Genomic DNA, 27801 nt, shown 5'->3' on the forward strand with positions numbered 1-27801 from the left:
AAAGATATAAACAAGAATAATAGAGAATAATAATATAGTATGTACAAATCAGATACTTAAATATAACAGCAGATAAGAGATATTGCACAGTTGGTGTGTGTTAATTAATGCAAGTGAATTAAAGTAACTGATTAGTGAGATGTGAGACTCAGTATACTGTATGTTCTTTACTGTACATGTATCGTTCACCACTGGCTACAACTGCTGCTTTGTTGTAATCCGGGATGTTTTTTCTAATAAATTAAGTCCCTCCCCTCTCTCTTTTGGTCTGCCTAAAAATCAAAGAGACGAATAAAAAGCTCTCCACTCCACAAGTGAGCAATTTTTTGGCCACTTAGACATTCTTCACATTCTACCAACAGCCCTTGAAGCTTCCATATCCCCATTAGATGTGGGAATCTAATTACAAATATCTGATTTGAAGGGGGAATGAGTTAACCTTTGCTGAAATGCCACTGCATAACCATCTGTGAATGGCAAAGAGGAGGACCAGGTCCAAGGCATTTCCACAGCAACTCACAGAATGATGGACAGCTGGCCTATCTCAAAGGAACAAAACATGCACGAGGGCCCAGTTTTCTTTCAATCTCTGGAGAGATTTGCTTTGCTATCTGAATGTAAATAGGGATTGACCCAGCATGGTTAGAATCAATGTCAATAGGCTAAAGCAGCCACTGGCTGGACCAGCTCTATGATATGACTGTAGAGGTTGTTCAGCCTGGATTCTCTCAACAATCTATCTGCAGATAAATGCAAAAAAGTACTTTGCTAAATGTCAGTACACGTGAAATCGATATGCACTTGTTCCGTTGTGTAATCCGGCCCTTTCCCCCTGATGCCCAGTTACAGAGAGTCATGTCAGGCCACTAATGTAATGAAAAAGGCCTGTTGATTCAAATATGATGTGATATTTTGTAGATGGAAAATACATTGTTTTGCTTACAAGCAGGGGTCACAGAAAATGATGGGTTAATACTGTGCCAGTACTTTGTGGCTGTAATATGTTATTGTGTTAGCTTTCTGTCAGGCACATATCGTTCTCTCTGGGTTTCTGTGTCCCTACAGCATGACTGCACTTCTTCTTTAGTTTAATCTTCATCCTCTTCTTGTCCTGGTCCCGTGGTAAGAAAAAGGATGAGAAAAGCCTAATGATCGCAGTGGTTGCTCTAAAAATGCTGGCATGTACATCCATTTAAGCCCTCTATCCTCCCTTCTCGCTCCATCTTTATTACTCTCTTTCGCTGTCATCCCCTCTCTTGCTTTTTCTACTTGTTTCTGCCTTTACACTCCCTTTTTTTTTTCCCTCTCCTCCAGTCTCTCTCTCTAAGGTTGCAGGATGAGTCGTGACAGCTCACCAGTGTTGAGTAGAGCAGGGGCCAACAGCCCCCAAAGCAGGGACAAAGATTATGCAATACCACACACATGCACACACATGCACACACATACACACATGGGCATACAGTATATATTCTATTATTAGAGTACTGGCTCCAGTTTCATTTGTATGCAAGATGTCTGAACCTATGATTGTTTCAAGAATAAAGATGAGAGACAGATGGAGAGTTGATATTTCTCTTTATGAATAACAGGTGCTTCTAGCTGCTTTCTTATTTAACCTTTAAAGCCCTTTAAATCATTTTTTTCTCCCTCTTGCTGCCTAAACTGTCAGTCCTCCCCCTCTACACACACAAACAATCCACAGCCCCACAGAGATCTGCATTTCTGTCTTCATTTTCCTGCAAGCAGATTCCTCAACATTCAGCGCTCCTCCACCCTTTTCAAGAGCGGCTGTTGTGGCTGAAGGTGCAGGCTTACAGAGGCTGTGAGGTGGTTTGACTTTTGGCAGGGGTTGAGAGGCTGCTGACGTGTGTGTTGGGCAGGATGTGTGTAAGAAGCAGTGCTGGATCCTGTTTTTCAGGCCGCAGCAACTGGAGCTTAGCCACAGCTATGGCTTTTAATGCAAAACACACACACACACACACACACACACACACAACCTTAGTGTGCTAACCCCAACCTCGACTCATAACTTCCTTGCCAACACCACTTGCACACAAATGCGCACACAGTCACTCATACACATGCATTTAAGACTGTTACATAGACATAGACATGCACTCTGAATAGCAGTAAATTTGATGAATTGTAGTTTTGCTGATATTTTCCTTCTTACCTCCATTATCGAGTGGATATAAAAGACACTGACACTTACTCTTTTTGATTGCTGCTTGGCTTATAGGTGGCATTACAGATTCAATCTGGAGGCTAAAGCTGCTGGTCTAAGAGCAGAGGAATATATTATACAGCAGTCAGGCCAATGACATCCTGTGTAACAAGGTTCTTGACACAAACATGCCTTGAGAGGCCCCCTGCATGCTTTCACAGTGGCACATGCACAAACTATATGTCACATATACACACACGCATACACGCTCAGAGAAAAATAAGATGGCATTTGTTGTGCGGTTTGAAAATTTCATGGTTCACTGACATGCACGCAGACTCTAGAGACAGACAGAGGGTGTGCTTAGAGTAGCAAAAACAAAAAACAAACTGACAAGGCAGCAGCAGCGCTTGCGTTATGACGAAGGAGGGCTATAATAGAGACGAGAGACATTACTCAAGAAAAGAAAAGAAAAGTAGAGCGGAAGAAGGATTTAAGGAGAGGAAATGAGAGGAATTACTTCTGTCAACACTTTGCCCATATTACGTTAAAGAGGCTTTCTGTGTGGATATGTGCATTCCTGTGTGTATGCTAATTGTACATGTGCAGACATGTTCCTCTCTGAATGAAGTGGAGCAGCATGTGGTAAGAGGATCAATAGGTTTAGCTGACTAGATACTGAAGGAGCAGGCACACCTCTTGCACAGGGTCAGGACATCCCACTGACTGCAGCAAGGAGGGGGGAGGAGGGAGGGCAGGGGAGAGAGACGAGCGAGAGCGAGACAGAGAGAAGGGGAGATACTGAAGAGACGCTTTGCTGCTTTTCTTTTTTCTCTCCCCATTTCCTCATTTCCCTCCCTTGGAGGTTGTGAAAGGGCAGAACTGAGAGGGAGACGCAAAGAAAGAGAGACAAAGAAAGAAAAGCAAATGTGAGTGTCTGTGTGTAACATGCTCTGTCATGCTGGTTTGACTACTGCTGCCTCTCCAACCGGCGTCGTTGGCTGTCAGGAAGAGGAATGTTTTCCGGAGGAATGAGTCCCTGAACCGGTTCACCATGTGGATGTGGGACAGTAATTTCCAAACCTTTGCCGGAAGAATCCCACGGAAAAAAGAGCAGTGGCCGGGGAGCTTAGCTGGTCCTGCTGGGTGGCCGCCTGTGAGCTCGCACTGCTGAGACTCACTCACTTAAAGACAAGAGTTCACATTGCATCCAGTTCCTTTTAGTTCTTTTTTTTTTTTAATCATCACATTTATTGGGATTTTTATTTCTCTTCTGGAACTCAATGGATTTTATGGTGCTATATAGTTTGATTTTTAAGATTTCCTTGTTGGATGTAAGATGTCGCTTTTTGCAGTGATGCCCTAGGAAGAAACCAGTGAGGTTGGAAGTTCAGAAGGGGCTCTTTACTGGAAGACTGATCTGAATGGGTGCATCACAGCAGTGGACTGCAGTATGGGACACTTCATATTGTACTGGGGCCAGCGGATACTGTGGGTCAGTGTCTGTAGATAGATAGCCAGATAGATAGAGGGGCTCAAAGGGTGAAAGGTTAACAGGTAGGGGGATCAGTCCTGACAAAGCTTCGGCATGAAGCCTGGACAGTGTCCAGGTGTTCCCAGTGATAGGTCCATGATGCACCTCAGCCATTTTCCTTTCAGAAGGCACTCCTGGATATGGTGAGTATTGGTAATGCTGATGGATTAAAGATATCTGTGAATTTAACTTTTTTTGTCTTTCCATGGGTTTATTGCTGTTGCCTTACTGTGTTCGTAAAGGAGTATGAGTTGTAAGAGTCAATTCAAAATACATTAAGTGTGAATTGGTGTGCAGATTCATTTGTGGGCGTGTGTGTTGTTTTTGTGGTATGGTTAGAGCTCCCTTAAGGTTAGCCCAGCCAAGCCCAGTGTCGTTTTTTCCCAGCTCAGCTCAGATGTATTCAGGGAAATTTATTGTTAAATGGGCCAGACATTTCCTGTCATTTTCTCCCTCACTAAATGCTTGAGTTGATCCATAAACGGGAAGGCTAGTCAGAAATGGCAAGCGCACAGAGGTATTTTAACACTGAAACTGCTTTTCAAGAGCAAAGCTAGCTGGAAAAATAACTTGATAAAAGTGCTGTGTTGTTGGGTTTCTCTGCTGTCTTGTTTTGATTAGTCATACTAAGGCTGGGTACCTTAGGGGAATAGTTGTCTCCCAGCTATGTTATAAACTGGGAGGGACACAGCGGAGTCAGTGATGTCATCAGAGTGGGCTGTGGGGATATGAACAATGCTCATATTTCCAACAAAGTTTTTCCAGTTGTTTGAATTTTTCATGCTAATCAGGCAAAAGATGTTAACCTCACTCAAAAAGTCATAGCCTTGTTGCTATTTAGCAGACCTGTCTCTCAACTTTTTGCTCTGTGGTGTGACAGTGCACAGGCACACACATGCTTCACTTGCTGCACCTCACCACAGCATTAACAACACTTTAATTTTATGTTTTTGTCCTTTTCAATCACAAACAGCCCTGGGCCTCTATGTGTTCTGTGTGCTTTGTATTAATTATATTCAAAGCTGAGCGCAGGCATGCGCACCAGATTTCATCCTTTTCTGTGTTCTCTCTCACTCTTTTCTCTGGTGTTTGATGCATTTAAAGGGGGATGCAGAAAGATCAGATGTCAATGCAATCTCCAGGATGTGGCACAAATTGTTCTCATCAATAGCAGCCATTGATTCAACTGATACGTCTGCTCAGAGGATGAGATGAGGTTTTAGTGTTGAATTCAACACCATGTACTACATTCAGTAGATTGTTGACTTGAATAAATAGAGGACTATTTTCTGACCTTGTCAGCACGGACAATGAGCGAGAGCTGTGGAGAAGTAAATAGAAGAATAGAGGAGAAAAAATGTGGAGAAACTCTATGTAGATGTCAAGGCACACATGCAAGCACACATCAGCGTATCCACCCAGCTATATTCAGAGTTACTCATCTATGCGCACGTACACAATTAGGAGTGGGTAACCACAGTGGAAAGTTTAGATTAGTGCACTTGTCACTATTTTAATTAATAGACATCATCTTCAACACCTCAGACCCACACAAAATATCTTTTTTAGTTTTTGGTAGTGAAATATCTGTATACAACCCACACTCAATGTACTCTCATGTTGTTATAATTGAAATTCATAAACCCTGAATAATAAAAGGTAAATGCTATCATAGATATCCTAAGAGCAGTGAACAGAAAGAGAAAGAGAAATCATGTTAGTTTTAACAGGCACTGGCTTTGATACAGTCTTCCCTTGTTGCTGTAATTCCTTTATTAATTTGAGTGAAATCTGACTAAGATGATATTCACAGTCTGCTGGAATGTATTGTGTTGCTGAATTGGATGGATGTTGCAAATCTACTGACAGTGTAGGAACAACAATTCAGAGCTGTCATGGTTGTCAGAGTTGAGCATTAGTCTCTGAAAATGGGAGATGAGCCTGTTAGACTTCATTTAAACCTCAGGCAGGATTTTCTTCCCCCTCTTTCTCTACACAGTAAAGCTACGCACCACCTCAGTGTATGCGAGTGTGTGTGTATACGAGTCCAGATGAGCTTTCAGGAGGATCTGTATTATTCATTGTATCTTGATAATGGACCAGTCCCCTTCTTTCTGTGTCAGACCTGTGGTGTTCAAGCCAAGTAGCACTGAGAGAGTAGGGCTTAGAAAGATTACACAAAGATATGAATGAGTATTGAGTCCAAATAAATAAATAAAATAATAATAATTAAAAAAAAAAAAAAAATATATATATATATATACATTAAAACATTGATAGTTGCAGAATCAGTGTTCGATATACTGTACATGTGTATATAGTCGAAGCTAATTTCCAACACCAGTCCCTCGATGTGCATTGATGGGTCAAGCAATCGTTAAAATTTATATGTAGTTTAAAGCCATTGCATATATCGGTGCATGTAAAATGATTGCATATAGTAACATCACAAGAGCAGCAGCTATCCATGACAACACACAAAAACAGACACACAAAACAAAGCAATACAGACCACAAAAACAAATAAAACAAATCACAGAACATATTCATTAACATGTGCGCTCACCCAGACATGAGCAAACAGATGTATCTGTTGAAGCTTTGAGTGCTAGAATAACACACGTGAGTTAGCAAATTCCACATGCCTCTCTCTCCAGAGTGTATTGAGGCCATAGAGGAACATTATTGGCAATTGCTCTGTCTCTCAGCAGGCCACACTGCTTTAGTGTAGGGTCAGCATGTTTATCGATCTACTCTGCATACATAACCGTTAATGTATAGAGATTCTCCAGAGCGAAGTAATAACTGATGCACTGTTTTCATCCCTATTTTTTAAACATGCAGGGTGTTGCTTTCAGCACCACAATGGATAAACCGAGATGTATGATTGTCTAAACTTCATTAAACACTAACCAGAAAGGAAATGAAAAGTGTGTGTAGTAATCCAATTAAGTGAATCCAGCGCAACAGAGACCAGGGGGAGAGAATAGATGGGGCTATATTTAGAAAACAAGGACTGGTAATGCATTGCTGCATCACTTCTCTCTCCCTCTCTTTCCTAAATGTTGGATGCTGTGTAGTCATTGGATACTATATGGTTTAAATATGTCATTTTAGTGTGTTTTTCTCAGCTTTTTTTAAGTAAGGTATAAAGGACATCAAGTTTCATTCTTTCAGCCCCTCCCCCCTTCTCTTCCTCTCTCTCTCACTCAGTGGCCCCAAGGGTGGCTTCCTCAGACATACCACATTTTGTCAGTAAGATAACAAGACACAAGGCATTGTTATCTCATTTCTTTGAGGCTTTCTCCCATTGCACATTGTCATTGATTCTAGCTGTACTGGGTCAATCTCAGCCAAACTTTAGATTGCTTTCTATTACTTTGTTGGGACTGAGGCAGAGATTTTAAAATGGGCTTTTTGGAGACAGCAGAGACCTGCTGTCAGTTTTGAGAAGACAAAGTCATCACTCAATGTTGTCCCACAGGACCACCACCGCTCAGCGTGAGCGTGTGTGTGTGTGTGTGTGTGTGTGTGTGTGTGTGTGTGTGTGTGTGTGTGTGTGTGTGTGAGTGATACAGAGCTACTGCTCACCTACAGCATCAATCTTTGCCAGCCTACTGTGCAGCGTGATGCTGATGTACTCACCCTTATTAAGGGTGCTCCCCACTCACTCGCCCTGAAATGGCCACACAGTCTAACACTCTCTTCTTCTTAACACGTTCCACTCAGAAACCTGGCAGCTTTGTGGGTGTGTGCAGTAAATGACAGGGGACATGTGAGTAAGGAGAAAAGGCATTTTGAGCTCACAGCATGCTCCGTTTCACCTTCTCCAGAGACGCCATCACCTCATTCAATTTCAGTGTAATTTATACACACTTTTGATAACCACTCTGTGCTGGTAAACAGAATACTTTACACTTTTCAAATGCCACAGTGTATTGGCATTATTACTTTTATTTTTGGCTTTTCCTCAGACAAATATTTAAAAAAATGTTTAGGAGCAAATGATTAATTCATATAAGACATGAGGACATAGGGCTGTGAACACAACATTGGGATATTATCGCCTTTTTATGGCACGCGTGCAAGCCAACAGTCAACTACTTACACATCCAGCAGCTACAGAGCAACATTAGCATTCATTTGGAGTAGTGTTTCTGGCCACCTGTCAACTTAAAAGGAAGTCCGACGTTCACTCTCTTTTTGGCTTTATTTTGGTCTCCACCAGCTCCACATTGAAATAGCTTGCTCTTTAAACTAAAACTAAAATACAAAAACTTTCTATGGAGTTGAGAGGAACTGTGGAGTCACGTCATTTCAAAGACATTACACATACTTATTCTACCCCGTGTTAATATAAAAAACTTGATTACTGCAGCTTAAAAGAAAAACAGAATAATTAAAATTTTGACTTATTAATCTTGCCAAATGGCTGTTAGCTGTATCCTTAGAGAATTCTGTTCCAACTTGCTGCTTTCAGTCATACAATCAGTCAAACAGCTGAGTGTGGTGTGACAACCCAGTCTAACAAGATCTGTGACTAATGAAGCAACTTTGTCCAGTAGAGAAGCAGATCCTGTGACACACACCTTCTCAGAAAGGGACGTGTTATAACTGTGTAGTGTGTCTTTACTAGTTTCAGTTTCCATTATTATTAACGGCTGGTCAGCAGTTTGTGAGTGGTGCTGTGATGTGGGAGCATTAACAGGAATCTGTTGTCACTCCAGCTTTCCCACGAGGCAGCGCAGTGTTAAATTGATTTGAAGTTTCATGAAGCATGACAGACATGTTCTTACTGTTATGTTTGAGGCTTTCTCAGTCTTAATCTGCATAGAGGGAGTGCTGTTGTTCACAAAGACTTCACTGTTTCACCTTCTCTCTGTTAGAGGAATTTCAATTAGCCCCTCTTTTGCATTGCTAAATGATCAGTTCATTATTTCACACCTATATCGCAGGACATCGTGCTGTTAGTGTGTGTTTGTCTGAGTGAGCTCGCACACTGAGTCAGTCAGTACTGGCAGTCTTCAGGCTCTTGGTATCCAAGCTGGGCTGTTCTGTTTCCCAGCCTTCCAATTGCTTCATCATCCAATCTCTCTTTCACACATTGCTGCCTTTGGTTTTCTTATTGTGTTATTCTGCCACTTATTTACACTTGATCATGTTTTTCCCTCTTACTTTCTCCAATGTGTTACACAGGAACACCTCGTGTGTTTTCGAACAGATGAGATGCAGTGCAGAATGAGCAATATCGAGTGAGAGAGTTGTCATTACTCATTACAGCATCTCAAAGCCAAAAAGACACTTTCAGACTTTGGCAGACAACAATAGGCCAACACAGTTTAGATCTATTAACATCATTAAAATCATTTACCATATCAGTTTGGTTTTCCCACCCAGACAAATAAATGAGTCAACCTTGGTGTGTATTTGTCTGTTTATGTATAGTTGATGCGAGAGTGCTTTCACTATTTGAAAATTGATATAATAACTAACGTAATAAATATAATATATTTGAATTGTACCTTCGCAGTGAGGTATGACCAAAAATCTTTTTGACTTTAGTCAGGGGTGTCATAACAGGAGCAATTTTAACAACGGCTCCGGACCGGATACATTGACTGTTTTTTTTCCCTTTAGCCTTTATCAATGGTAAGGATTAATAAATACAGAGCAAAGGGGCAGAGAGAAGCAATGCACTCGTCACTGTAATGCCTCACCATAGTTGCATAATTTGCTCACTGGAGTACATATGAAATGCATACACAGGCCACAGCTCCTCACAAAGGCCTTGAGGCAGCTTTGACATCACATTCATTTTGAATATCCATTTCATTTCAATTTTATTCATTTCAGCCTGTGCTGTCTCTTACCGCTGTCCACACAGCAGCTGCTAGATAGGGACATTCAATCTTGTGTTCATCTCTGGGACAGAGGCAAGAAGATGGACAGATCAATAAGAATACAGCAAGGCAGCCAGACATATTGAAGACGGGGGATAGCTGCAGGTGCTTTTGTGAGCTCAGCATAAATCAAAAATAGAAATGTTACAAGCTAAAGCTGGGGCTATGGGAGGTGGGACTGCCTGTGCAATGGCAGACGGTATGCCAATTTTTGTGCTAGTTACACGTGAAATGAAAAGAGGGAAATCATAACTTAATTTTTTTCTTGAGTTTGTGTTGTCAGCTTGTCCGGCTGTTCTGTTCTGTTCTGAATGACTGTCGTAGGTGAAACTGTAGTAAATATTTTAAATCATAAATCTTATGACTAGTACTACTAATGGATTAGAGGACTAATTAAGCCAAATAGGTTCCAGTCTATTAAATGTTAATATTTGCTTAATTTTCTCTGTTTTCTACTAATCCACTATTTTTGGTTTTGGCCTGTTGGCTGGACAGAACATGCAATCTGAAGATGTTTCTTTGGGCTCATGGAAACTATGACGGACATTTTTAACTATGTTATGGCATTTTATATCCAATTAATTGAAAAGTAATTGACAGGTGAATCCATAATAAATATAACCGATATTTACATCCCTAATGACCACCACAATACTCTGTCAAGGTCCTTTGAACTATATAGTTTAAACAATTGTTGATACAAACTGGGATCACATTTTGCCTCTAATTTTCCTGGCATTCAAATGTCACTGCTGAATCAGTGGCAAATACAAAGACATTAGGAAATATCATTACTCAGTCTTTGGTGAGACGGAGTGCCGTTATGCAGCCGTGTACGTCACTATTTGACCCAAACAAAACCTGCGGTTAGCCAACAGATGTTATCATGCCCAGGCCCTTTCCTGCAGGAACAAAGCAGCTCTCTGAGAGCAGCTTGTTATATACTCCCACCACAGCTAAAAAACAAACAGTTGTAATGAAATAAAAAGATGTGGAGAATGGTGTTTCAAGGAAAACAGTGTGGAGGCCTAGTCTTGGGGTTTTCTTTAGGATACACAAAGACTGAAGGGTTTATGCGTCACTGCTCCATCTGGGGGTGTGTGTGTTTGGCAGAGGGGGGTCATGATGTTTTTTGGCTGCTCCTTTGGTGAGAGGGCGCAACTTAACGGATAATCCTTTTTATATTTTGGTTTCCAAATACATGTTGACTTCTCTAAGAAAATGACAATCATTCTCAGTAGATCTCTGACTTAATCAGCTGTTCAAGCACTTCCCTTGTGGTCTGAGTTACAAACATAAGACACACAACATCACAGATGGCATGGGAATTACCTCTTATTAGCAGGAAAGCATAATGATGATGACGTTCATCTCAGGAGGGAATTGCTCGTGACGATGATGGTGATTAGGATTGCCGTGATGACGACAGTATTTATGAAGAGGCATACAAACAGATTAGAACGGCTTAGGTTGGGAAAGGGAGTCCCCTCTCTCTGTCTCTCTCTCTCTGAGAGAGACACACACACACACACACACACACGCACACAAACACAAAAACACACATACATGCTTACATACCTGGCTGGATTTAAAAATATTACAGACTTATACAGTATTATAATTCCAGCTAATGCCTGCCAGGAAATCTCTGAAGGTAAAAGAAGGTCAATGGCTTGCCAGGTTGTTTATTTAAATAGTTATATTTTGGTAATGTCAATGCTGAATTATAGAGTTGAGTTGTAGAGTTCATGTTCAGACAAAATCTTTCTAGTATAACGTGAACAGATGAGTTTTCTTTGATTGTTTGGTTCTGCTTCTCTCTTTTGTTCAGTTTTACTGCTGCATTCTGTCAAACTTGCTTTTCAAACTCGACATATCCAAGCTTCTTTTATGACCTGTGTTTAGTCTACATATTTTTTGTGTGCACTGGCATATTATGAATGCGACAGTGCAGCGCTTCCTTAGAGGAAATACACTCCCACTTGCACAACCTGAATTGTTATGCTTCTCATCCATCCGGTAAGACACTCTCTCACATTGCAGGATATACAGTAGAAAAACATTCTCTCGGCAAGACATGAATTAACACAATGACGGTGTATTTGTGACAGAATCTACGCTTAATACCCACTTTAATTTGGTACATGTAGCCAGTATTTACCCCCCTTTTGCTCTCTCTAGCAGCACGTGGCAATTCTTGTTTCATCTCCTCCCAAATGTGCTTAAGTGTTGAGATTAGGGGACTTGGTGGATTTATCTGCGGGTCACCATAGTAAGCTAAAGTGAAGCTAATTTACCTGCAAAATCTTGGATATTTGTGTCTTATCTACTGGTCTTTTGTGGATATATGATGTTTGTAGCAATATCTAGAAACTGTAGTACAGCAAAATCCCAGCAGAGTAAATATTTTGGGGATGAAAAAACTTGGAAAAACCTTTGAAATAGTTTTGCTGTTCAGTTGTTGTCTTTGAATTTCACATACATTTTGAAAACACACTGGTTAGTTTCAGGTTTTAGGACTGTGATTGATGGTTAGTCAAAAATGCAGCAAGACTGCACAGAAGAAAAAAAGGTAAGAAATGCTTCTATTTCATGATTTGAAACAGTAACGCCACTCAAAGCAGCAAAGCTTTAAAAACAATGCTGAGATCAAAGTGTGTTATTTTTAGTTTTGACGGTCAAAAATAGTTGACACTTGAATTGTAGTCTGTAGATGGTTTCAGCCTGCCAATGTTGACACGTAGGGTTAACAGGTTCCCATCAGCCCTTTCTGCAATCTTCTTACTCCTGTCTGGAGGTGAAGTTGTTTGCGCAAATGGGGAGATGTACTTAATAAACTGCATATGAGGACATGGTATAATTAAGATAGCACTAGTGTTGTGTGTGTTTTGAGGAACATCTTCACCTGGATTACCTGGACTGCAGCGAAGGTACCTTTGGTGCTCACTGGCAGGGTATCCCCCACACACACACACACACACACACACACACACACACACACACACTCTCACACACTCCTCCTCAGCTCTCATACACTCTCACAAGTGTAGTGATGTCATCAGAGTTTTAATGAGGGATTACTCTGACATCACTGGGACTGCTGCCAAGTTAAACCTATTAGCTTCACCATGTGCTTGGGGTGCACTACAGCTAGAAATGCGTGTGTTCATGTGTGAAATATAAGAGCCTATATTGAAAGTTGTGCGGTCCATGAGCGTCTTTATCCAGTTATCAGCCATCCTTTCATTTCTCCATCAAAAAACTGTCTGAATTTGCCGGCCAAGACAACATCTATGACTTCCACCACGGAGAGTGACTGTGTGGTGTTGAGTTAACAGCAGGTCCTCAAAGACTTTAGCAGGACTAATAATGAGAAGCAGCTAAAGACTTCACACTTGCATACTTGTCCAAAGAGATACCAACAATACGTTAAATGTGAGAGTTTTGTTGTGCTGATCTGTGCCTGACTTGGCACAACAAATTTCATTTACAAAATCCCTTTTGAGATTAATGACTAACACTGTGATCATGTTTGGCTCGGACAAGCACATGCTACTTAACTGTTTTTTTTTTGTTTTTGTTTTTTTCAGATTATAAACCCACCAAATAGCATCAGCCTGGATTGTAAACAGTCGCTTTTGTTGGGGTTTGAGCCACTGGTCTGATGACTTTGTATGTGTGCAGTGGTTAACTGTTTGTGACAATATGTGGGATATCAAGGGCTTCGTGCCTGGTGGCCGCACTTGAACAGTATCGCTTTTCATTTTGAGTGTATTATGTTTAAAGTGGTTTAAGAACTATTAGATTGTTAATACTTATACACTTTTGCATATACTCGGACCTGTTGAGACTCAACAGAAGTATTTTTCTTACTTTTTACATTTGCTTGTGTAGACTTTGTTAAATGACATTGGAAATACTAATAATTGATTGATTAATTAGTAAATTAATTGATTAATCAATCAATTTAATATTAATCAACTATTTTGACTAAATGAGTGATAGGTTTTTTAAATTTCCTTATGAGGTCTGCTATATGGCATATAATATACATATATATAATATATATAATAATTCACAGTCCTCTATAATACTGGTCGGCTGTTTTGCCGGGCTGTGACTGTGAGAACTGTCCTGACACAAGATTTTCTTTGCCTCTGACACAGATTTATTCACGCTGGGCTAAATACATGGTTCTCACATTCATACTGTCCAGCATCACTTCAGCCTTAACACATCACGACACGCTCATGTTGTCAGCAGCAAGATGATGCGCACACACACTTACAGTACACACATGCACAGCACAAGTAGTACAGTTGTTGGTCTCATCTTCTACGTTTACACTTCTAATCATTTTTTTTGTTTTTGTTTTTTTTGTGCTTGGTGATCTTTCTGTTCTCCTTTGTGCTCTGACGAGCCTCTGAGGCAAACAATAGTTCAGCCAGCTTCAATCCACTTTCCTGTCTGTGAGTCAGCTTGATGTATAAATAGAGCACAGGTAAGTCGTGCATGGCTGCTGTGAAATATGAAGTGGCTGCTATGAATAGCTAATTTCTTGGCATGAGCCACGGTCGCATATTCGTGTAGACTGCGTCAGCTCACTCCATCCCTCCAGCTTTGACCCTCTTAGAAGCCCGCTGTCATTTTCATTTTCTCATTACACAATCTGCCGTCGTGTCCTCAGCAACTGAAGGCTGATTGGTTGTCAGGACCTACCTGTCCTTCTTGAATTCTGCCAGGTCACCATGGCAACCACATTATAAACATGAATTCAGCAGGGGACTGTAAAGGCAGGCAGGAAGTGAGGCAAAGGAATTACTCCTTGACACACATAACAACAGCTGTTTTCAAGCAGCATGACTGGCCGAGAGATTTCCACCAATATTTAATTCTTAATTACCAGTCTATTGTACAGTGGAGGTGCAGTTGCCATGGCACTAAGCTGCAACAACAGCTTTAAGCCACAGTTATACTCTATTCTACACTTTATTTTTATCATGCGGTATCCAACTGCTGCCTGTTGTGTTCTTATAAAATTCAATTAGCTCACACGGAGTGGCCTTCTTGATGGACAAATCAGTTGTTGAACCTGACAGATAGCTAGAAAGCAAATCTCTCCCCTCCCTGTCACTTTCTATGTTTGTCTCTGGACAAAGCTTGGCAACAGAGGCCCAACTGAATTAGCTGCCATTGTCTCTCCTGCATCTTTTAATTCCTCACAGTCCGTCTTAATGTTTATCTTCATACGGAAAATATAAAAACACTCAAAGCTGTTGTTGCATGCACATCATCTGCTTTAGTAAGATTATCTTAATCAGTTTATCAGTGTTTCCATCAATGAGTGCAGCAGAGAACAGTACTTCTGCTGTGAACCAAAGTACCAGTGAGGCAAAGGCCAGTCTCTAATGTGCTGTGGAGACAAAGCTCAAATGACAATACTGGAGCTACTGACCAATAAGGCTAGGTAATAAATCTCAATACTAGTTGGTACTGGCAAAAATGTGCATTGAAAGTATTGAAAAATGTCAAGTATTCAAAGCTGGCATCAAATTCCTGGTCAGATTTATGCTTTTGATTTACTTATTCTTTGATCAAATCATTTCTGATTTAAGTCAAAATTTTGTCCAATTATAAACTTCTTTTTGCCAGTTCTTGCAAAAAAGATGCGCCGATCCAGATTTTTCTCTCCCAGTATCGATTCCACACCAGTGCTCTGTTTTTTGTTTTTTTATAAAGATAAAAATGAAACTGATTGGGAAAACAAATTTTGTCTTTCACAAGTAACTGATTCGACTTGCTTGCTGGCATCTTTTCTCTCATTTGTCTTTACTCCAAATTACCCAATGTCCTCATTTCTCATCCTCCCTCTGCCTCTGTCCCAGTCTGTCAGGCCACTTTGTCCCTAAGCACCTAACGAGGTTGCTGACCCTGCAAGTCATAAGAGGAGAGCACTTCACAAAGCCCGCCCCGTCTTTCTAGCTCTCTGCCAGTCAATTAGCTATTTATGCACTTTTGTACTTAAGCTATGGAGTCTGCACCCCTGCCTTCTTTCCCTGCCTGCCTTTCTATATTGGTGTCAGGTAAAATACATTTTAGGTGCGTTACTTTTCATGCATAGTTTATTTTTTGCAACAATAAAATAGACTGTTTTATAACTTTGTTGATAACTTAAATGTGGATTTTTTTCCCGCCTTTTTTCTTTCCCAGCTTGAATCAGAATTAAATTAATTCCCTTTAAAATACGATTTACAATATATCACTGGAATAAAGAAAATATACTTGAACTGTATTACCCACATATATTTGAAGGGATGATGTAACTTGTATGTCGAGGTCTCAGTATTCAGATACAGTGGTTCCTGTTTTATGGCTTTGTGCCTCAGGGACACTGACTGATGCGCTCTGTCACAGCTCGTTGCTGGCACTGACAGTGTGTGGCCGACTCTGCAGCCAGGCAAACATATGCCTGTGTTACAGGTTGTAAGGTTCAGTACAGGTCTGTGTTGCTTTGTTGTATTGATCTTCGTGCATTTCATCTGCCTGTACATGTTGTGGTGTTTGTGCCTATAATCAGCACGTCTGTGTGTATGTGTGCGTCTGTGTGTGGGTGTGCTGATGTGGTGATGTTCAGTGCGAGTGCAGAAGCCCGTTGTGTCTGTCGTTGTGTCTGTGACTTTGACAGCCCCCCTGTCCACCCAGGAGCTGTTGTCACATGCTGGCTGCTTCTGTCAGAGCTGAGCAGAAGCCGTAACTCCGCAGAGACTCACCACTCTGCGTGTTTGTGCTGCTGGTGGTTGAGCTGAGGAACCAGCAGTTTCCCTGTAGAGGACACTGCCCCCTGCTGGCAGCTAAGAACAGTTAGGAAAATTATCAGTTGGAGTGATTTACATTTTATCTTGAAAGTGAAAACCATACAACATGATAACAAATGACAGTAATCTCATTTCACTATTTAAGACCATACATCTTCACGCTCAGTTGGTCCTGTTGCACTTGCAGCTCCTAATATTGTGACATTCTTTACCCACACGGCTGTATGCTTCATTTTCAAAAAATCAATGTAATACACATATCTGCGCCGCTAACTCTTGGAAATGCGTTGGCTCAAGCTGCAGTTACTGCTGTTAATCTGACATGTATTTCTTATATTACACGTTGCACTGTTGTTTCTAGATTCTTTAATGTGGTGCTCTGCTCCCCCTAGTGGAGGAAAGCTATTACCAAGGTTGAATGGTGAGATGTAATGGGGGCTTCATAGCAAGTGAACTAAAATTTCTTAAATAAAATTAGACCATTTTGTTTGCAATAATAATAATGCCATGACATTAGATGACTTTGTCTTCTTGGTTGTGGTTTCAGTTTCCAATTTTCTTAACTTAAAAATGAACAACGTTTCATTTTAGATCAGAGTTAGAACTTGTACTTACATGTACTTGTGTTACATTTGGATGACAGCTCAGCTGATTCAAAGAGCCTCAGTAAAATTTTGAAAAATGGATATAGAATAAAGATAAAAACACTTTCAAAGGTATATTACATGGGATGTTTCTTAGCCTGTTTTAAAACCAGTATTTTGCGTTTTATAAATGAAATAAATGCCACATACACATCTCGCCTAAGACCACTGATAAAATTTGAACATTTGCTTCTACCTGAGTTGAAATTGCTCTTCCCCACTAGACATCTCTCACTCTAAGGTAAAGAATAGGCCTTCCCAGATAAATTCAGTACAAAATAAATGATGCTGGCCAATATAATTGAGTTGGGGTTCTAGCACAGCTTTACCTACTAGCCGTGTACAGAAGATTAAAAACTTTAACATTAATTGCAGTGGGACCAACTTTATTGTTGTGATGTGTTACTTTGCCCTAATCACCATACTGCTCAAAATTCATCATAAAGCTTGAACTGAAACAGATTTGTACAATACATGTAACATGATTATGTAACTTTGCAGCAAGTCTACAGTATCACCGCTCTTGTGGCTATCAATACTGACTCATGTTATCTGAGAGAAAAGATAAATTAGTTTGCTCTACCTCTGCACTTTGCTCCTCCCTCTCCTGCATCTCTCTCTCATGCTCCATCTCTCTCCATCTTTTCCCCCATTCAAGTCACACCCATGCTGAGCCCTCTCCTCACACACCTCCCTCCTTCCCACTTAGATAGCTTTGTCAGGCTTGTCACTCTATCTATCCTCTCTTTTCTATTTCTTCATCTGATTTGACACAAGTGTATGTGTGGTAGTGTTTAAGAGCTTGACCGAAATGAGTTTGCCAGTGAACTCAGATTATCTATCTCTGGAGAGGATAGCCCGCTACCGCCACGCCTGCTCCAACGGCTCGCCCTATGCCACGAACAAGCCCATCGACATCAAACCTCGTGGCAAGAGAGGGTATGACTGATCTCTGGAACTGGAACTGAAACAGTTTGTGGGAGGGCATGTCAGGGAATGGACCTTCACCTTAATATTCTTTCTTGTACTGTGAATTTGTAGGATTTATTTTCATATGGAACCATTTTCTATTATCTGCATTCTTTAAATAGTTAGGTATTCAGTGTTGTTACTTAATGTCAGCTTCTGCTTGGGTTGCTCTGTCTTTATAGTTAACATGTTGCATGTGAGAAGTTGAGATGGAGTAAATGAGTTTAGATGTGGTAGGACAAGGCAGGAGGAACATTTGATGAAACTGAACATCAGTGGAGCTTAAAAAGTGTCTTTCTTATTGCTCTATGTGTGGAAACTGTGACTGTGTAATGTGCATATGTGTGGCTGTATGTGTTTGTATGACTTGTGCACAAAGTGTGTGTGTGTTCTCTCTTATCAGAACATTAGTTGATGAATCGTTCCACCTGGACAACACAGAACTGGAGCTGTGTTCATAACTGAGCGTTGTGTAAATGGCCGTTGCTTGGCGGCTTGGTTGTGTCGTTAGAGCTCTGCCGAAACTGTAGTTCTGCTGTTTATTCTGCCTGAAGTGTGTGTAATTGTGTGTATGTGCATGTTTGTGTTTCTCTGTGTGTTCCAAGAGAAGCATATATTCTGCTTTTACAAAACATGGTTAAGAGCAAGGTAAATGATAAATAAACAGGTTCCATCCACTCATCATCTAAAACATCAAGGTGTTCAGGAGGACAGGTCCGTTCACTTACCAGAGCGGAGCGTAAACTAATCATCAGAGCACTCTCTGTCCATTAAAGCTCACACAGAAAATGTTAAAACCTTGTTAGACCCATTTTCATACTACATTTCTCTGACTAACATGTACTCAGCGACCCCAGACTAAACTAAGATGTGCTATCATCTGATGTACATCTGTGTCCGCTTGCCTGTTTTTTTTCTGTGTCTGGTAGTATGTGTGTGTGGATAAACACGGAGTTCAACTGCGTGTCAATGTGTGTTTGTGCCTCTATAGTATTTGAATATGAAGCAGCGGTAATGGCTGGTGGCGTGTGTAGACATATAGATATAGAGAGAGGCTTGTCAATACTGTGGCCCAGCCATCTGTGCTCATTGCCTGCTCCTTAGTTAAGTGCTATTTATATCAGCATTTACTGAGTATGTTTATCTGCACCATATACTGAGCCTGGTTCATGGTTCATTTTTTTTTTTTTAACAAAATCAATAATTTTGTCAATTACTGCGGTCACTTAATCTATGCAGTTCATTTTTATGACAAGAATAATATTTATTTCTACCACTAGGCGGCAGTGGTGTCTCTCTGAGTTGCATAAATTGCATCAAACTGTTTTCTAATGTGTTATTCACTCTTAAAGTGATGGTCATTAGATGTGTGCAAGAAGTGTTTTAGTAAGTCACCATTAACATAATAATACTTATTCAGTTCATTCTTTCAATCATTCGCTTATTTATTTGGTTTTATTTGCTCACAATGTCATTTTTTCAGTATTTAGATTTTCTTATAGTGCAGGTATTGAACTAAGATTTGAATGGCAGTGTAAGCTGTAAATCCATAGCACATTACCATCTTCAGTTTTCTAATGAGTCAGTTTTTGTCTAATCAATTCAGATCTAAATTTGGATGTAGAAAAAATCATTCATTAATGGGACACATTTCCCTACTGTATAATAGTGAGAAATCAATAAGCAAAGTTATTGCAACTTTGGTATTAGGTTGTAATTGGTTGAATTTTTATCACCTCTAAGAGAAAAATGATCTGTCTTGATAAGAAAATGTAAACTTTCATATAAGCTGTTGATTTTTTTCATAGCATACATATTGTTGAGCTCCTTGATTTTATGCTGAATATAAATATATATGAATAGTCTGTTTCCCTGAAAATTTAACCCCTGTTGACTAGGACTAGGTTCATTATTTTTGTTTGTGTCTTGCACCTCTGTTTCCTGTGGATGGCAGTAGTGTAGCCCAAAATGAAATGGTCGTTATGTGTCAGTATGTGTTCATGTGAATGGATGCATGCACTTGTGGGCTGCATTCTTTTTTCTCAAGAGATGAAAACAAGAACCGGTTGTGTGACTGTCATGCTATAAGTTGAATATTGATTTCCATGTTCTGAACTCGGTGCTGATTGTTTCTGTCTTTAAACTAAAATCGTTTGGTCTTAATGTGTTCAGTTTCTTAAATACTGAACTTAGCAGGGTGACATGGGGTTGAGAATGTTTGCATACATCTTGTGTGTGTTCTTGCATGTTGTCTGTTGTGTTTTCATCATGAGATTTATTTGGTTTCAAGGTAGAGGAAAAGCGGTTGGTTTCCCCAGTTTTCTTAAGGAAACTGTTCTCTTTTGTTGTTCTTTCTTTGACCGCATGTAATATGCAGACCGTGGTAATAGGATTAGTTTCACCACTTTGACCAAGCTCCTTCCATGAAAGCATTAGATGTGCCTATTCAACTTGCCGTTACTCACTTTGAGCGCTCGACACAGTCACATTTTTGGCGGTTTTACATAAAACAGAATAAAAGATAAAACATACAAACCATCAAGCCTGCCAACGTGAAATCAGCTTCACTGTCCAGGAGATGTCAGTTAGGAGTGAAAGGCTTCACAAGTGTCTTTCATTAGTGTCCATTCTTGGTCTGGCATGAAATTTGAAACTGATGGACACATGGTGATATGGAAGGAAATCGACCTTTAAATCAATTCACACAATGTAATTTCTCACCTTCACAATTGCACCTTCAGATTAGTAGTGCAGGTCTGGTTAATGTGCACATTAAAGTACTTTTTTTTTTTCGCTCATTGGTGTGCATGTTTCTGTCTGCCTCTTCATCTGCATATGTGTACACAAGAAATTGTCATATTACTGTCTTTTCCTGTAGGTTTTTACTCCTTTCTTCCATGACATAAAAGCACAGATATATTATTGACAATGAAGCATCAGTAGCTGCGGCATGGATGACAATAGTGTTGTGTCTATTGGTGTATTGAGCAATTTATTCTTCCTCATGATAACTAGAGGTGGATGCATTTTATCCTGCTGCTTTCTAAATCTTGGACCCACACCTTTCCTGAACACAAGACTAGTGTCCTCTGACTGATGTCATCATCTTGGTACGTACGTCTACGGCCAGTTGCATTATTGATGACCTGTAAATATTCCCCCCCGCTTTCAAGATGATGGGGCTGCAGTAATGTGTGTATGCTGATGTATCTGTGTTTCTGTTTACATGTGATGTGTTTTTTCTGTATTTAATGCTCTTGATTTGGTTTTTACTTCTTGGAGCAACAACTAGGGACCAATCTACTGTTGTGTCCCTACTTTTTGTTTTGTAATGCTGTTTTCACCTGATCCCCAATAGATGACTGCAGCAGAGACAAGTACATAAAATTTAGAAATATTCCGATGCAAGATGATGGTAGAAAGCAAGCTTCTGCAATAATGTTACTGTGTCGTTACATTTGCTCATGCATGCATGTGAATATTTATAACCAGGCTGAAATGGTACATCCATACTACATCTTGACTTTCACATCTCACCAAACATTTTTCTTTGCATTGTTCTTCATTTTTAGTTTCTTGTGCTTTAAACTTGATTGATTGGTGGGTTATTGTGATCCTCCAACCTATAAGATACAAACATAACTAATCCACATACAGTGCATTCAAAGGTGGAGTAGCTTGCTTGACTCGTTCATGCGTGATGGGCATGCCAGACAACTGATGCACCTATCTGCCTGGTGGAGTGCTACGATGCTGTCTGGGCTCCACTCTCTCCACACCTTTTTTTACAGATAGTAACACACTGGTGATTCCATTTCATAGCCAGCAAGGCAGTGCTGATGTTTTTAGTTTGGTTTTTTTTATGTGAGAGCACATAAAAACCAAATAACCTATTGTGTCCTGGGATAATAAGACAAACAAAACCATTCTGTTGAGGTGGATGTACAGTAATAATAAGTCTCTGAAGAGGATGCTGAAATGAGTTTAGTTGGTTCACGCAATTCATGACTGTAGTAAATAAAATTTGAGACCATGGGGAAAGATACACATTGTAGTTCAATACTGTCTTGTCTGTTTTTAAGCCTCTGTGCAGGGCATAAAAAATATAGGGCTGGCGCAAAGTGGCCTTAAAAACGTTGTCAGACTTTGTTACGCATTTTAGCCACAGTGGCTTTCATCAGACATTTAACATTATAGAAAAGTTGTGCCCTCGCAAGTGCTTCTGTTGCTGTATATACGCCATAAACAAATTAGAAATGAAAATGATACAAACCACATACGTAGCCCTGACAAAATGAAATGTTAAAACAGTGTAGGTAATCAAAAACATACTTTACCTGAACAGTTCACTAAGCTGACAAGTTAGTTTATTTAGCGTTAGCCTGTGGATAAATGAACCAGACTCAGTGGATAAATATTCGTTCATAGTCATTTTTTAAATAACTTGTTACAATTAACGGTAAAATTAATTTTGTCGTCCTTCCCTTTCAGATATCTTCTGAGTTCACTCCTACACATTATATTCTCAATTTTAATAATGTTACTAAGCACCAATACATTCTTAACCCTTTATTGTACTTCTGACTCTTGCCAAAAAAAGCCCAAGCTTTTTGGTAAATTCGTGGTTTTTCTAGCTGAATCACACGATGAAACTCATCCAACACTCTTTGCACACTCTCTCCAGATCACTGGCATGCTTTAGCTGTTGGTTTTAGGTTACTGCAGCAGCCGAGTGATTGACACTTTAGACGATTGTTAGGATTGCTGAGAGATACAAGTCCCACCCTTCAGGAATTACTACTACCAAAACAACCCCTCCCACTCTAGACATAACCAAGCTGCAGCTTGGGCAAACAGCGAGGCAGAGAGAGAAGAGGAGAGTCGTGTAAGTCAGAGAGAGGGACACAATTGTTAAAAGAGAGAAAAACAGGCAGAGGTAAGAAGGGAGGAGGAGAAAGGAACGTGGGAGGAGATCTTATTTCCACCAGTCAGGAAAAAATACTCCGTGCTGGATTAGGAAAGAGGAAGATCACATACTGATCTGGCAAGAAAGATAAGTGCAAGTGAGTGAGAGATAGAGTGAGAGCAGGGTAAAGAACCACCTACTGTCAAACGTTCAGAGCTCGAGGGGGAGCAGCTGTGTGACACACTTTTGGACGGAGGGTTTGATCTGACTAAACTCAGGTTTACTCTCAAGCAGCTCGGCAGACCTGACCGCTCCACCGGACTGAAGCTTCCACTGGATCACTTCAAACCAGTGAGGACTGTGGCCAGTGGACTCCAGGTGGCCCAGAGGGGGTGTGTGTGTGTGTGTGTGTGTGTGTGTGGCTATACGTGTGTGTGTGTGTGTGTGTGTGTGTGTGTGCCGTGTACACATGTAGTGTGTGTGGATGTGGAAGGAAAAGCCAGACCATGAGTATCATTCTCAAACCCCGGTCACGCTCTACCAGCTCATTGAAGAACACGGAGGGAATATGGTAAATAGTTGGGGAACTTTGTTCTGCTGGCAACATTTCAATGTCAATCCTGTTGTGTGTGTTGCTCTATTGTTCTCCATCTGCCTGCTCGTTGCTCTGTGAAATACTTTACCTCTGCCACACTTAGCTTTGTCCGTTTTTTGTCCCTGTTGGTTCGATGTGCTGTGTATTTGTTGATCTTTTAACTGTTTTCTTTCCTTCATTCTTCCTCTACGGTCAAAACTCCCCTGGTTCACTGCAAAACTCTCTGTACCCTGTATATATGTCAGTGTGTGGTTTTTGTGTCAGTTCTTCTGTGCAATTCCTGTTGTAAAGTCAGAAGATTAGATTAACTCTGTCCTTAACTTCAGTGTATATTACACTTCATCAGACTAACTCAATAATGACATGACACTTGGTGTTATTGTAATGACCCTGATGTCTTACCCTCAGTGTGGTTTTATAAGAACTCGCTGTCTAATCAGCTTGTAAAATTGTTTAAAACACAAGCTTGTAAAACAGCAAAGGCATCATCCATTGAGGAATGTGTTGAGTCGCTCCGTACATTCTCCTGTCTGCACATGGCTCCAGATTAACACAGGGTGCAGGGTGCAGTGCCCGGGGCACAGCTCGCCCTGGCCTCCCCTCATGTCTCCTCCCCCCTCCTGTCTCAACTTGTCCTTCCCTGTCAGCACTCATTGCTTGGTAAGAAACTTCCCTGGAAGTTGATATTCACAGTTGTTCCATTGTGGTCCTCTTAGGCATAACTGTAAAAAGGATCAGAACAACCCTGGATAAATACACTGTGTCCATGTGATGTTTGTGGTGGTTGTGGCAGTGGGGAGCTTACTCCGCAACATGTGTTTGAACCCTGTCGGACCTCCCTGCAGGGTTCACAGTGTTCTCACATTGTCAGCTTATTAATCTGCTCTACAACGTCCCCAGCAGGAAATGACGCTTGTGTGAAATGAAGACATATTAATTAGGTCTTGAGGGTCATAGTTTCTCTGAGCAGCGCTGATGATAGACGGTATGTGATGTGGTTTGATGCAGAGAGGGTGTAAAAGCATAGTGTGGTTATACATAAACCGGATATTAGTGTTAGAAAAAGGAGTGCAGAATGTAGCTTTATCTCATGTGGAAAGCTGAGGATCTGGCAATGTTAGGTTCGTATGAGCCATCTTTTTGAATGGCTACCAAATGCAGTAATCAGCTGGACAAAGCATACCGCCTGCTCCATCTGTCCTGCTCTCCTCTCTTCTGTTATTTACTGTTTTATCAAGGCTTCTCTCACTAATTCTCATCATTGCTTTGTCTTTCATAATTATTATCTGTGTACTTGAGATTTAAAGTAGATTTGTGACTATTAGTGTCACTTAAAAAACCTGAATTGTAGGTGATAATTCAGCTGTTAAAGTTGTGAATGTTTTTGTGTGTGTGTGTGTGTGTGTGTGTGTGTGTGTGTGTGTGTGTGTGTGTGTGTGTGTGTGTGTGTGTGTGTGTGTGTGTGTGTGTGTGTGTGTGTGTGTGTGTGTGTATTTGAGCAGACAATTCCCTGTGTGTGTCTCCGGGTGTATATTTAAGACAGTGTTGTAGTCCGGGTGTGTGACATGCCCCCTAGCCTGACCAAACTCAAACAGACCCCACTCCACTCATCCGTGTAAATGTAGGTTTGTGTACAGAGACTTTTGATTATCCATCAGCATGTTAGCTCAGTAAATATGGCTTGACTTTTGGAAAGGTGAAGGATGAGGAATAGGGAGGATCGGATGTTTGTGAAATCCTGTTAGCTCCACACCTATTGAAGCGCCTCTTACTCACTTCAAAACCAGAAGTGATGTTATGGTGTGCTGACATAAAGCGTGGAGAAGTGGGGCATGTGTGACTTTGAACTCAAGTGTTTGCATCTGGCCTTTGTCAGCCCCCAGTTGGGCATCTCAGACAGGCAGTAAATGTTGAAGGTTACGTGTTGTCTGGCCTCTCATAGGGCCCGACATAGTGCAAGTTATCTAACATATTTTTCCACATTTGACCTTTAGTAAGCCTCAGATGACAAATAGGACCGAAAATAGGTTCATACTTAAGTGGACCTCTATGTATACGGAGGCAGAACTGGTTTGCTTTGCTGTGTGAGGTCATATGACACTGCATTGCCATGGTGATCTCTTTGTATGTGTCGCATGATTGACTGAGTTTTCTGAATGGCACAGTGACAGCGAGCACTAAAGCAGTGTCACGACTAAAGTGAAGGATTCACTTTGCTTATACCTGGCAGGGCAAGAAAGAGCGAGACAGCAAGAGAGTGCAAACCCCTCAGGATCATTTTAGACAGACAAAAGAATGCAGTATAGTATAACTTTCTTCTAAATAAGTGCCCCTACCTTTTACCAGTGCAGCTTTCTGTGAAGTGGTGTCCTGTATGTTAATTAGAAGCTGCGCTTTTTAATGTTCTAGCCAATGTGGCATTAGATCCTTTTTCATTTATCTGCCAAAGACCATTTTGTAGCATTTGCTGCCTGGTGGGTGTTGATTTCACTTAGTGTACAGTATGTGTGTATTTGGGTGCTTCCGTTCATGAGTGAACGTGTGACTAAGGAGGAGTGTGTGTGAGTATGAGCCAGATAGAGAACGTGTTTTAGTTATCAGCGAGTGGTCAGCCACTTATCTATTTGGCCTGACTGCCCTGTGGGTGCAGGCCTCTTCACAAATTGTTTTTCTGTATCCTCTGTCACATGTCTCGTGTTCTGCCCTGGTGTTGAGAGGGCAGTGTTGAGAATTAGGAGTTGGAACTATTAGTAAGTTGTACAGTGGAACTGAATGAGCTCACACATTACACCTTAATCTGGGAGATATGACAATACATTATGTATTGTTTCATCATATACCACGAAATACCCCTTTAATATCTCTGAGTGAGTTGGACATCATGGGCAATGTTTTAAATCAAGGAGCAGGACTGCTTTATGTACATATTGGATTTAAAACATTTTTTTGATTTGCTGCCTTAGAAACAGACATTCCTATATTTATTCATGAAAAGTTTCTCAGTTGAATTTCCAGAAACTTTACTATGTCACGACATGCAGTATATTGATATTACAGTATAACTTAATTACACCTACGCCTGAGCTATACTGTATAATGTCATCCTGATATCAAACTTTTCTTTCTGTGATATTGTTACAGCTTAACTGTTTTCTGATCTTAAATGCTGCATTACAGGAAAGAGATACAATTTTGTGAACGTATCTAGAGCTGGGTATTGTTTGAAATTTTTTGATAGTTCTGCCAAGATGGTACCTGAGTTTTATTATCAATACCAAAATAACTTTTTTTTTTCTGTGCCTTAGTGCAAGGAATTGAATGTTATTATTGTACCAAACCTGTTTTTCATTTAGCAAAATACAACAAATGTCTCAATGCATCAGTATTTAATGTTGTACTAACACAAGTAGCTGCAAGAACTTTTCCATAATAGAAACTAATAAAAGTTAAGGCTAAGACTCCAACCTGACACAATGCCAAACCAGTCAGATAAGTCAAGCTAGGTATTGAACCTCAACATCCTAAAAATATTGTCCCATTATCAACGTGGAGTTAAAAATATTGTAATATCTCACTACCATTTGGTGAGTTAGTTTATTGATGTAAATACAAATATTAACAACTTTAGATAATCAAGTAAAAATATTAGGTGGTGGTGATAAAACCATGACATGTGGTGGTTTAAATACCTTTGACCTGACAACACATTTAGTTTAGTAAATTAACGTGACAAGACGATCTATTTTCCTCTGTTATCTCTGGTGGGATTCATCATTGTCTTTTGAAAACACAATGACAGTTAGAGTAGGTAACATTTTCTAAATACTAACTAATACTCTACCTTTCTCTGATTTTTCTGGGACACCAACTTTTTCTAACTGCACGGCGCCGCTACAATATACTTTTAAACTTATCAGTCATATAAGCATGTAAAGCAGAGATGTTGGCTCTGTAGCATCACCAAGCCAAGCTAGCTTTTCCATTAGATGACATATGTATTGAATGTGTCAAAGTGCCCACTCTGCCATCTGTGTGTTTCACCTTTGGTCTCGTTCTTCTTTTATCAAGTCATGGGTTGCTGTTTTTGCATTTAGAACACTGTCAAGGATACCACATGCATACAGGGGGAACACACTCTTCACAATCCTCATAAAAAAGAGACACTTGAATGCTGTCACACACACACACACACACACACACACACACACACAGGTCTGACATGCCTCTCCTTGTCCTTCCCCCATTGCATGCCCCCCTCTCTATCCTCACTGCCT

General features: G+C 40.5%; 1 protein-coding gene across 4 annotated transcripts in view; it reads left to right on the forward strand.

Moving 5' to 3' along the window:
• pde4d (phosphodiesterase 4D, cAMP-specific) overlaps window positions 1–27801 on the forward strand; it is a 136694-nt gene that overhangs the window by 80214 nt on the left and 28679 nt on the right. Inside the window, exon 1 of one of the 4 annotated variants that reach the window (XM_056376025.1) lies at window positions 2247–3841. The exons of 2 other annotated variants lie outside the window; for them this stretch is intronic. In XM_056376025.1, the coding sequence (XP_056232000.1) occupies window positions 3753–3841 (89 nt within the window). In that variant the 5' untranslated portion in view covers window positions 2247–3752. Of the gene's footprint in view, window positions 1–2246; window positions 3842–22635; window positions 23504–27801 lie in introns of those variants that run through there. One more of the 4 variants, XM_056376027.1, reaches the window with a different exon arrangement.

This window comes from Seriola aureovittata, chromosome 5 (assembly GCF_021018895.1).
Source record: "Seriola aureovittata isolate HTS-2021-v1 ecotype China chromosome 5, ASM2101889v1, whole genome shotgun sequence".
Lineage (NCBI taxonomy): Eukaryota > Metazoa > Chordata > Actinopteri > Carangiformes > Carangidae > Seriola > Seriola aureovittata.